Source organism: Amblyraja radiata, chromosome 10 (assembly GCF_010909765.2).
Source record: "Amblyraja radiata isolate CabotCenter1 chromosome 10, sAmbRad1.1.pri, whole genome shotgun sequence".
Classification (NCBI taxonomy): domain Eukaryota; kingdom Metazoa; phylum Chordata; class Chondrichthyes; order Rajiformes; family Rajidae; genus Amblyraja; species Amblyraja radiata.
In genome coordinates this window covers 64,868,329-64,880,828 of record NC_045965.1, presented here as the reverse complement: position 1 = coordinate 64,880,828, position 12,500 = coordinate 64,868,329, and the positions used below count along the sequence as shown (strand labels likewise).

Below are 12,500 nucleotides of genomic sequence, written 5' to 3'. Positions count from 1 at the left end.
CAGGATCAAGGCCAACTTGTCAGCACGGAGATACGACAATGTGTCTCCATTACAGGACCTCCCTGGGTGACTGCATCAGGTCGCAACGCAGCGCAGTTTGGGAACAGATCCTTCCACGACTGCCAGAAACTGCAGCGAATGGTGGACGCAGCCGACCATCGCACCAACCAACCAACCCCGCCCCCCGTAGACTCCATCTACACCTCACGCTGCCTCGGCAAGGCCAGCAGCACAATCAAGGACCAGTCGCACCCCGGCCACTCCCTCTTCTCCCCTCTCCCATCGGGCGAGAGGTACAGAAGTGTGAAAACGAACGCACACACACCTCCAGATTCGGTGAATTGCCTGTTTCATTTATACTTTTTTTCCCATATCTATCATCCGTTTGTTCCATATCTCTCCACATCACCGTCGACATCTCTTGTGTCACTCTTTTTCTCACAGAGTCTGTGGAATTCTCTGCCTCAGAGGGCGGTGGAGGCTGGTTCTCTGGATGCTTTCAAGGGAGAGCTAGATAGGTCTCTTAAAGATAGCGGAGTCAGGGGATATGGGGAGAAGGCAGGAACGGGGTACTGATTGGGGACGATCAGCCATGATCACATTGAATGGCTGTGCTGGCTCGATGGGCCGAATGGCCTACTCCCGCACCTATTGTCTATTTATGCAGGATAGTGTAAGTGTGCGGGGATCGCTGGTCGGCGCGGACACGGTGGACCAAAGGACCTGTTTCTGTGCTGCATCTCTGAACTAAACTAAACTAAACTAAAGGTGTGTCAACCCAAAACATCACCTGTTCCTTTTGTCCAGAGATGCTGCCTGACCCGCTGAGTTACTCCAGCCTTTTGTGTCTGCTATCTCCTATACTGGTCTGGTTCAGTTTCAGGATATGGCCTACTCCTGCACCTATTGTCTGTTGTCTACCCAGGCCTTTCACGATCTGGTTTAGCCTGTGACAATGCTGCGAGCCATATTGTTATTGCACCTACACTTCACTGTACTTTCAGGCGTAGGTTAGTTTTGTTTTGTTCAGGTTGGAGATACAGCATTGAAAGAATTTTCGTTTAATTTCTTATTGCCACATGTACCGTTGTACAGTGAAAAGGTTATGTTTGCAAGCTTTCCGTTCAAAGAAAAGACTGTACATGAATAGGATGAAGCCATGGACAGCGTACAGATAAAGGACACAACATTACAGGTGTCAGGGGTTATCGGGGAGAAGGCAGGAGAATGGGGTTCGGAGGGAGAGATAGATCAGCCATGATTGAATGGCAATGTAGACTTGATGGGCCAAATGGCCTAATTCTGCTCCTACCACTTATGACCTTGTGAGTCCACGCCGTTCCCACTGGTTCTATGTTAACTCCACTCTCTCATCCACTCCCTACAGACTGGGAGGGGGAATGTTACAGGGGGGCCAATTCACCTACAAGCCCGCACGTCTTTGGGATGTGGGAGGACACCGGAGCACCCGGAGGAAACCCACGCGGTTATAGCCCTGTCCCACGGGCCGGTTCATTCCAAGAGCTCTCCCGAGTTTAAAAAAAAATCAAACTCGTGGTAAGCACGGAGAATGAATGTAGCGGGTACGTCGGAGCTCGGGGACGTCTCTTAGCGGCGCGTAACGCTAACGGCAGGTACTTGGGAAGACTCGCTAACGGCAGGTAAGCACGGGAAGACTCGTGAAGATTTTTCAACACGTTGAAAAATGTCCACGAGAGCCCCGGGTACCGACGAGCGGCCATTACCGTAAATCTCCGAGTTCGAATCAGGGCAAACTCGGGAGAGCTCTTGGAATGAACTCGTACAGTGGGACAGGGCTATTACAGGGTGAACGTGTAAAAAACAAACACGCACGCACGCGTGCACGCACACATACACGCACACACGCGCACACGCACACATACACGCACACACGCACACACACACACACACACACCACCCGAGGTCAGGATCAGACCAGGATCCCTGGTGCTGTGAGGCAGCAGCTCTACCCGCTGCCCCACCCCGCTGATGACAATAATCTCAATTCAACCATCGACTGGAGTCCGCTGTTGGCCGATCTTGGCCTCTTCTCCGAGCTGTAACTTTCTTTGATTCGGTGATGTAATCATCCCTTAAATATAGAATTATGTAGGTGTGTTGTTTTTTGCAGAGTGTGTATAATTTAAACACATTATCAGACACAGCTCCTCGATATCTCGCCGAGGCCCACAGACGGCAGACCAGACCAGACGTTGGGTTTGTTCACTGAAAATATTGTCTGTTCTCGTAGCTTCGTCTCAGACACCAACATATTACTCTCCAACATATTAGGATAGGAGCAGGGAGGTTCTACTGCAGTTGTACAGGGTCTTGGTGAGACCACACCTGGAGTATTGCGTACAGTTTTGGTCTCCTAATCTGAGGAAGGACATTATTGCCATAGAGGGAGTACAGAGAAGGTTCACCAGACTGATTCCTGGGATGTCAGGACTGTCTTATGAAGAAAGACTGGATAGACTTGGTTTATACTCGCTAGAATTTAGGAGATTGAGAGGGCATCTTATAGAAACTTATAAAATTCTTAAGGGGTTGGACAGGCTAGATGCAGGAAGATTGCTCCCGATGTTTGTGAAGTCCAGGACAAGGGGTCACAGCTTAAGGATAAGGGGGAATTCCTTTAAAACCGAGATGAGAAGAACTTTTTTCACACAGAGAGTGGTGAATCTCTGGAACTCTCTGCCACAGAGGGTAGTCGAGGCCAGTTCATTGGCTATATTTAAGAGGGAGTTAGATGTGGCCCTTGTGGCTAAAGGGGATCAGGGGGTATGGAGAGAAGGCAGGTACAGGATACTGAGTTGGATGATCAGCCATGATCATATTGAATGGCGGTGCAGGCTCGAAGGGCCGAATGGCCTACTCCTGCACCTAATTTCTATGTTTCTATGTTTACTATTGAACTTGTTACCCGCCACCCACAGCTACGGCTCCAGATTCAGCGTTGCTTCCCTTGTCAGCAGACCTGACTTCTTTCCCCCTGTGAAACGTACCCACCCACTCTTGGCTTCCTCACCTGCCGCCCATCGCAGTGGCCTAGTCCCTGCTAAGTGGGAAATTAAATTCCTTCATACAGAGACGTGAGGTGTCTCAAAACACACAACAAACACACGGTAAACTCATAGAACCACAGAAACATCGAGCACTAAACTCCTTCTGCAGAGTCTTATACTCTGGTCCTACAGCGTGGAAACAGGCCCTTCAGCCCAACTCGCCCACACCGGCCAACATGGCCCAGCTACACTAGTCCCACCTGCCTGCGTTTGGCCCATATCCCTCCAAACCCTGTCCTATCCATGTACCTATCTAAATGTTTCTTAAACATTGCGATAGTCCCAGCCTCAACTACCTCCTCCGGCAGATTGTTCCATACACCCACCCACCCTTTGTGTGAAAAAGTTGCCCCCCAGATTCCTATTAAATATTTCCTCCTTCACATTTAACCTATTACCTCTTGTCCTCGATTCCTCTACTCTGGGCAAGAGACTCTGTGCATCTACCCGATCTATTCCTCTCATGATTTAATGCATCTTTAAGATCAACACACCTCTATGAGTTCAATACAACTCTATATAAGATCAATAAACCTCTTTAAGATCAATAGACCTCTGTAACATCATTACACAACATTCAGATTTAGTTTAGTTTAGATACAGCATGGAAACAGGCCCTTTGGTCCACCGTGTCCATGCCGACCAGCGATCCCCGCACATTAACACTATCCGACACACACTAGGGATAAATTACATTAATACCAAGCCAATTAAAACTGCAAACTGCACGTCTTTGGAGTGTGGGAGGAAATCGAGGGTCTCGGAGAAAACCCACGCAGGTCACGGGGAGAACGTACAAACTCCATACACAACAGCACCCATAGTCAGGATCGAACCCGGGTCTCCCAACCCGGCGCTGTGAGGCAGCAACTCTACCGCTGCGCCACCATGCCACCCAATACACTTTGGATAGACTTGGTTAGAGTGGATGTGGAGAGGACGTTTCCACTAGTGGAAGAGTCTAGGACTAGAGGTCACAGCCTCAGAATTAAAGGATGTTCTTTTAGGAAGTAGATGACGAATCTGTGGAATTCAGTTGGGTGGTGAATCTGTGGAACTCATTGCTACAGACAGCTGTGGAGGCCAAGTCAGTGGATATGTTTAAGGCAGAGATAGATAGATACTTGATTAGTACGGGTGTCAGGTGTTATGGTGAGAAGGCAGGAGAATGGGGTTAGGAGGGAGAGATAGATCAGCCATGATTGAATGGCATAGTAGACTTGATGGGCCGAATGGCCTAATTCTATCCTATCACATAATCTTATGACCTCCATAAGACCATATACACCTCTATAAGATCAGTACATCTCTATAAGATGAGCTCTATATATTAATGTGGATCTATAAGATCAATACACATCTATAAGATAGACACAAAAAGCTGGAGTAACTCAGCCTGATAGACAATATCTCTGGAGAGAAGGAATGGGTGACATTTCGGGTCGAGACCCTTCTTCAGACATGATCACCCATTCCTTCTCTCCAGAGATGCTGCCTGTCCCGCTGAGGTACTCCAGCATGTTGTGTCTATCCTCGGGTTGAACCAGCACCTGCAGTTCCTTCCCACACTCGGGAAGATCAAGACATCTCTGTAAGACAAATACACCTCGATAAGATCAATGCACCTGTGTAACAATCTATAAACCAGATAAGGAATGGAGGGTGGACATGAGTCAGTACTTGAGAAGCTATCCTGAGAAATCATAAGTATGAATTCATTTGCAGGATAAATGACTCTAAAAATGTAATTATTGTGGCCTTGTCAAAAACATAAGGTTTAGCAACACACGCTACCAATCCCAGTTGTGGAGACACTGGTATCGCTGTCTCGTTCTCAGAGCACAGGGGCCCTCACGCTAATCCATGTATTGTAGAATGTTATTGTAGATGTTAAGCGCCTTGAGTATTCTAGAAAGGCGCTATATAAATCCCATCCATTATTATTATTATTGTACAACATGAAAACGCAGAAGAACATGGCAAGTGCACGACGGCATATTTGATTCGGCATAAAGAAACTGCAAGTGTAGAGGCCCCAGTCCACTGCCTTGCCCGGGGGCCTGGAATGCTGGGAAGTTGGCCCTGTCGTTCTGGGATACTGATCTTGCTTTTTTATTCTGGATTTTAAATTGTGTATCGTGTTTTTGTAGATAATTTATGACAGTAAAATGCTACGCTTTTATATGTATTTTATGGTGTTTTTATATTCAATGTGTTTTATGTAACGTCGTCTCTTGCCTGGACTTAGAGTCTGAAATACAGTTTCATAGTAATAATAATAATAATACAAAATAATATTAATTTAAAATAATAATAATAATACAATAATAATTTAAAATATATATAATAATTTAAATATATATATTAATAAAAAATAAAATAATAATCAAATAATAATAATTTAAAAATATAGTAATAATAAAATAATAAAAATATAATAAAAAAAAAACAATAATAAATTAAAAAAAACAAATAATGCAAAAAATTAATAATACCAATGAAAATATAATCATTAAAACAAATAAAATAAATGAGAATAATTAAAATTAATAATAAAATAATAATAACAATTAAATATATATATTATTAAAATAAATATAATAATAATTAATAATAATATTAAAAAATAGTAATATCAAATAATAAAACAATAATAATTTAAAAACCCCAAATAATACATAATAATAAAAATAATAATAACAATGAAAAATATAATAATATTTATAATTAAAAGTAATAATAATAATATTTTAAAGTAATAATAATATTAAATCATCATATATATAATAAATAAAAAAAATAAATAATAATAATAATTTAAAAAATTTATAAAAATAAAAATAATACTAATAATTAATACTAATACGGATGATAATATTGATAATACGGAGTTTGGTGGGAGCCACTGACCTTGGGCTGGGTCTGGAGGTCCAAACTCCAGGATGTACCTCAGGATGAAGTAGTTGTTCCAGACATATATCAGGTTGTCGCGTGGGTTGTAATCCACGGAGGCCACGTGCTGGTAGGGGTTGGGGAAGGGGATGTCCACATACTCCTCCCTGTTCAGGTTGGTGTTGTAGGCGTAGTCGATGGAGTTCTTGCCGGTCTCGCTCTCGTTGTCCTCGTAGACGGAGCGCACCACGTAGAGTACGCCGCAGACCATGAAGGCGTTGGAGGCCGACCTCTTGTCGTAGGAGGTGTCCCAGGTGCCCTCGAAGCGCAGGGTGTAGGGGTTGAGCTGGCTGACCACCATCATGCCGTTGTTCTGCTCCGTGGCGTAGATGACCCACAGGCCGTTCTCGTCCACCGCCAGGTCGATGTCGGACTTGCCGCCCCAGCGGTAGGGCGAGGTGTCGTGGTAGTTGGCGTTGGCGATGATGGCCTCGCCGCTCTTGATGCGGGTCCTCAGGTCGTACTTGACGATGTTCCTGGTGCGCTCTTTGTTGAAGAAGACCGCCCCGTCGTACACCACGAAGCCGGTGCCGTCCACGCGGTGCGGCAGCTTGTAGGTGGTGGTGTGGCGCCCTGACGTGAAGTCGTCCAGCGACGCGTACTCCATCAAGGTGTCCGTGCGGTACGGAGTCCAGGGCATGTAGTAGATCTTGTCCCCGGCTTGCAACGGGTCCTTGCACCACGCTCCGGACTGCTGCTCCGCCTCCGTCACATACGCCGACTCCACGATCCCCCGCAGCGTCCCCGGACACACGAAAACTGCAATGACAACCAGGCGGCAAAGGAAGAAGAAGAGACGTTAACCAGAGCTCAACTCAGGTGAAACTTGACAAACCATAGATCAGGGCTGCTTGGCCAACCACGGGTTCCGGCAGACGAGAGTGCAGTAAGCGGGATGAATGGACAAGGAGGGAAGGTTGGGTTGGGTTGAGTTGGGTTGGTTTGGGTTGGGTAGGGTTAGGTTGTGTTGGGTTGGGTTGGGTTGGGTTGAGGTTGGATTGGGTTGGGTTGGGTTGAGGTTGGGTTGAGGTTGGGTTGAGGTTGGGTTGGGTTGAGGTTGGGTTGGGTTGGGTTGAGGTTGGGTTGGGTTGAGGTTGGGTTGGGTTGAGGTTGGGTTGGGTTGGGTTGCGTTCAGTTGGGTTGGGTGGGGAAGAGATTGCCGCTGCGTTTCAACCACAGAAAGTGGGAGGTGGAAGGCGCCAAGAAGCGGAGAGACAACAGAAGCACTGATGGACCAAGGCATGCAGTGGGGCGGGTTCAGACAGCAAAGTGTAGATGACAGCCACTAACGCAAGGAAGCATCTGCCAGGGAGGGTCAAACTCAATCTACTCCGGGGCACTAGCAGAAACATCCATCCTCTCGTTGACACTGGGTATAGAGGTTGGGAGGTCGAGTTGCAGTTGGACAAGACATTGGTGAGGCCGCGTTTGGAGCATTGTGTTCAGTCCTGGTCACCATGCTAGGGGAGATGTTATTAAGTTGGAAAAGGTGCATGATGATGTTGCCAAGACTCGAGGGTGTGAGCTATCGGGAGAGATTGAGCAGGCTATTCCTTGGAGCGCAGGAGGATGAGGGGTGATCTTATAGAGGGGTAGAAAATCATGAGAGGAATAGATCGGGTAGACGCACAGAGTCTCTTGCCCAGAGTAGGGGAATCAAGAACCAGAGGACATGGGTTTAAGGTGAAGGGGGAAAGATTTAATAGGAATCTGAGGGGTAGCTTTTTCACACAAAGGGTGGTGGGTGTGTGGAGGTAGCTGAGGCTGGGACTATCCCAAAGTTTCAGAAGCAATTAGCCAGATGCATAGACAGAACATGTCTATGGGGATATGGGCCAAAGATTTCTGAAGAAGGGTCTCGACCCGAAACGTCGCCCATTCCTTCTCTCCAGAGATGCTGCCGTCCCGCTGAGTTGACTCCGGCATTTTTGCCTACCCAAGACTACGTTGAGTCGGAAAGGGCGCAGAGAAGATTTACAAGGACGTCCGGAAGCGGAGCTACCTCGGTGACCAACAGGGACTCCCTCTGGGAGTGACTGGTGTTGGGGTAGGTGGGGGAGGGGAATGGGAAAGGTGGAGGGAGGATGGGTGGTGGTGGGGGGGGAGATCAAGCAACCGAATGCCACAATAACACGGAACTGGAGGTGGCACTGTGCCGAGTTAATTACCTTTTTGTTCCACTTCTATGAGCATTGGGAGAGAAAAATGGGGGGAAAAAAGAGAGTGCGAGAGAAAAAGAACAGAGATTAACAATGTTTTACACTTTATTGTACTTTACCGGAGTCATTTCCCAGCTATCTGGGACAACATGACAAAGGAGAAGGTACACACAAATGCTGGAGAAACTCAGCGGGTGCAGCAGCATCTGTGGAGCGAAGGAAATAGGCGACGTTTCGGGCCGAAACCCTTCTTCAGACTGATGGGGGGTGGGGGGGGAGAAGGAAGGAAAGAGGGAGGAGGAGGAGCCCGAGGGCGGGGGGATGGGAGGACACAGCTCGAGGGTTAAGGAAGGGGAGGAGACAGCAAGGGCTAGCAAAATGTGGAGAATTCAATGTTCATGCCCGCCGGCCGCAGACTACCCAGGCGGAATATGAGGTGCTGTTCCTCCAATTTCCGGTGTTGCTCACTCTGGCAATGGAGGAGACCCAGGACAGAGAGGTCGGATTGGGAATGGGAGGAGAAGTAAGCCATTCTACTTCAGTTGGTGTCACTGGATTGCATTAATACGTCAGTGGCATTTTACACATAGCCTCCATGGCCAGAGTGAGTCCCACCGCAAATTGGAGGAGCAGCCCCTCATATTTCGCTTGGGCGGTTTACAGCCCAGCGGTATGAACATTGACTTCTCCAATTTCAGGTAGTCCCTGCTTTCTCCCTCCTTCCCCTCCCCTCCCCAGCTCTCCCACAGCCCACTGTCTCCGCCTCTTGCTTTCTTCTTTCCCCCCCCCCCCACCCCCACATCAGTCTGAAGAAGGGTCTCGACCTGAAACGTCGCCTATTTCCTTCGCTCCATAGATGCTGCCTCGCCCGCTGAGTTTCTCCAGCATTTTTATCTGCTTCCTAAGACGAGGCTGCTTCCGGATCAGAGTAGCGTAGTTTAGTTTAGAGATACAGCGCGGAAACTGGCCCTTCGGCCCACCGAGTCCGTGCTGATCACCCCGTTCACACTAGTCTAATGTTATCTCATTTTCTCATCCACTCTCCACTCACTAGGGACAATTTACAGAGGGCCAAATAGTTTAGGAAACCGAAGATAGAAACATAGAAACATAGACAATAGGTGCAGGAGTAGGCCATTCAGCCCTTCAAGCCTGCACCGCCATTCAATATGATCCTGGCTGATCATCCAACTCAGTATCCTGTACCTGCCTTCTCTCCATACCTCCTGATCCCTTTAGCCACAAGGGCCACATCTAACTCCCTCTTAAATATAGCCAATGAACTGTGGCCTCAACTACCTTCTGTGGCAGAGAATTCCACAGATTCACCACTCTCTGTGTGAAAAATGTTTTTCCCATCTCGGTCCTAAAAGATTTCCCCCTTATCCTTAAACAACTGTGACCCCTTGTCCTGGACTTCCCCAACATCGGGAACAATCTTCTTGCATCTAGCCTGTCCAACCCCTTAAGATCTTGGAGAGAAGCCCACGCAGGTCACGGGGAGAACGTGCAAACTCCGAACAGACAGCACCAAGGTCAGGATTGAACCCGGGTCTCTGGCGCTGTGAGGCAGCAACTCTACCGCTGCGCCCCATTGTTTACAGAGATGCTGCCTCTGTTACTCCAGCATTTTGTGCCTATCTTACATGGAGCGGAAATGTTCAGAGAGATATGGGCCAAACAGGGCTAGCTTGCAGCACCGGAGACCCGGGCTCCACCCCGACTACGGGTGCTTGTCCGCACAGAGTCTGCACCTTCTCCCCGTGACCTGCCCGTGTTTTCTCCGAGATCTTCGGTTTCCTCCCACACTCCAAAGACGTGCAGGCGCGCAGGTAAATTAGCTTGGTGTATGTGGAAACTGTCCCTAGTGTGTGCAGGATAGTGTCAGTGTGCGGGGATCGCTGGTCGGTGCCGACTCGGAGAGCCGATGGGGGGCCTGTTTCCCCCGCTGTATCTCCAATCTCCAATTTAATTGATTCCTGGGATGTCAGGACTGTCTTATGAAGAAAGACTGGATAGACTCGGCTTGTACTCGCTAGAATTTAGGAGATTGAGGGGGGATCTTATAGAAACTTATAAAATTCTTAAGGGGTTGGACAGGCTAGATGCAGGAAGATTGCTCCCGATGTTGGGGAAGTCCAGAACAAGGGGTCACAGCTTAAGGATAAGGGGGAAATCCTTTAAAACCGAGATGAGAAGAACTTTTTTCACACAGAGAGTGGTGAATCTCTGGAACTCCCTGCCACAGAGGGTAGTCGAGGCCAGTTCATTGGCTATATTTAAGAGGGAGTTAGATGTGGCCCTTGTGGCTAAAGGGATCAGGGGGTATGGAGAGAAGGCAGGTACAGGATACTGAGTTGGATGATCAGCCATGATCATATTGAATGGCGGTGCAGGCTCGAAGGGCCGAATGGCCTACTCCTGCACCTATTGTCTATGTTTCTATGTTAAGAATAAGGGGTAGGCCATTTAGAACGGAGATGAGGAAAATCTTTTTCACACAGAGAGTTGTGAGTCTGTGGAATTCTCTGCCTCAGAGGGCGGTGGAGGCCGGTTCTCTGGATATTTTCAAGAGAGAGCTAGATAGGGCTCTTAAAGATAGCGGAGTCAGGGGATATGGGGAGAAGGCAGGAACGGGGTACTGATTGGGGATGATCAGCCATGATCACATTGAGTGGCGGTGCTGGCTCGAAGGGCCGAATGGCCTCCTCCTGCACCTATTGCCTATTGTCAATCGAATCTAAAACGAGTAACCGAGACGGGGCATCTTGGTCGGTATGGACAGGTCGGGCCGAAGGGCCTGTTTCCGTGCCGTGCGAGCGTTCAGTACAAACCAATGAACACATACTTGTCATCCCATCAACATCCAGACTGGGGAAAGATTACAAGCAGCACCTTAAATAGAACTGCTTGAAGCTTCACGTCCATTCAATTGACTGGAGGTCGGATAGATTTATCAGGTTCCCACTTGCCATTCGGAAGTGCTCGCAGCTAATAGCATTAGCACAGTATTCCATTACTCAAGGCAGGGGGGAGTCAAAACAGATATCAAAACACAGCGTAAAGTCAAGGCAAGGTCACGGTATTGATAACGTTCGTTTCCCCGCATTGCTACGGCAACATTGAATGATTCAGCCCACCAGGCCCGTCTGCCCTTGCAATCGAGTGATAGAAGTCCGATCTAAGCACTTTTCCTTTCTAATAGATCTCTCGGCACCGACACAGATTCGAGCTCAATGGGGTCAAGGAGGCCCCAAACAAACAAATCCATTGCCTCCCATTGACCACAGCAATCAGGGCTTTGGGAGAGGAAATCATCTCCGTCGGCTGGTTTGGAACTCAGGATAGACGCAGGAGTAACTCAGCGGGATAGGCAGCATCTCTGGAGAGAAGGGGCGGGCGACGTTTCAATAGGCAATAGGTGCAGGAGTAGAGGCCATTCGGCCCTTCGAGCCAGCACCGCCATTCGATGTGATCATGGCTGATCATCCACAATCAGTACCCCGTTCCTGCCTTCTCCCCATATCCCCTGACTCCGCTATCTTTAAGAGCCCTATCTAGCTCTCTCTTGAAAGCATCCAGAGAACCTGCCTCCACCGCCCTCTGAAGCAGAGAATTCCACAGACTCACAACTCTCTGTGAGAAAAAGTGTTTCCTCGTCTCCATTCTAAATGGCTTACTCCTTATTCCTAAACTGTGGCCCCTGGTTCTGGACTCCCCCAACATCGGGAACATGTTTCCTGCCTCTAGCGTGTCCAAACCCTGAATAATCTTGTATGTTTCAATGAGATAACCTCTCATCCTTCTAAACTCCAGAGTGTACAAGCCCAGCTGCTCCATTCTCTCAGCATATGACAGTCCCGCCATCCCGGGAATTAACCGTGTAAACCTACGCTGCACTCCCTCAATAGCAAGAATGTCCTTCCTCAAATTAGGGGACCAAAACTGCACACAATACTCCAGGTGTGGTCTCACTAGGGGCTCTGTACAACTGCAGAAGGACCACTTTGCTCCTAAACTCAACTCCTCTTGTTTTGGGTTGACACACTTCTTCTCGACCCGAAACGTCACCCATTCCTTCTCGCCAGAGATGCCGCCTGTCCCGTTGAGTCACTCCAGCATTTTGTGTCTCTAGAGTCAGAGAGTGACACAGTGTGGAGACAGGCCCTTCTTGCCCCAACTTGCCCACAAAATCCCAGCGTACACTAGTCCCACCTGCCCGAGTTTAGCCCATATCCCTCCAAACCCGTCCTATCCATGTACCTGTCTTAACTGTTTCTAAAACGTTGGGATAGTCCCA

At 48.2% G+C, this 12,500-nt stretch overlaps 1 protein-coding gene across 1 annotated transcript in view; it reads right to left on the bottom strand.

Annotated features, from left to right (window-relative positions):
• The window catches only part of adgrl2 (adhesion G protein-coupled receptor L2), a 172,680-nt gene that overhangs the window by 100,370 nt on the left and 59,810 nt on the right, over window positions 1-12,500 (bottom strand). Inside the window, exons 5-6 of the mRNA XM_033027844.1 lie at window positions 8,210-8,224; window positions 6,000-6,800 (exon numbers count right to left, since the gene is read on the bottom strand). Of these exons, the coding sequence (XP_032883735.1) occupies window positions 6,000-6,800; window positions 8,210-8,224 (816 nt within the window). The remainder of the gene's footprint in view (window positions 1-5,999; window positions 6,801-8,209; window positions 8,225-12,500) is intronic.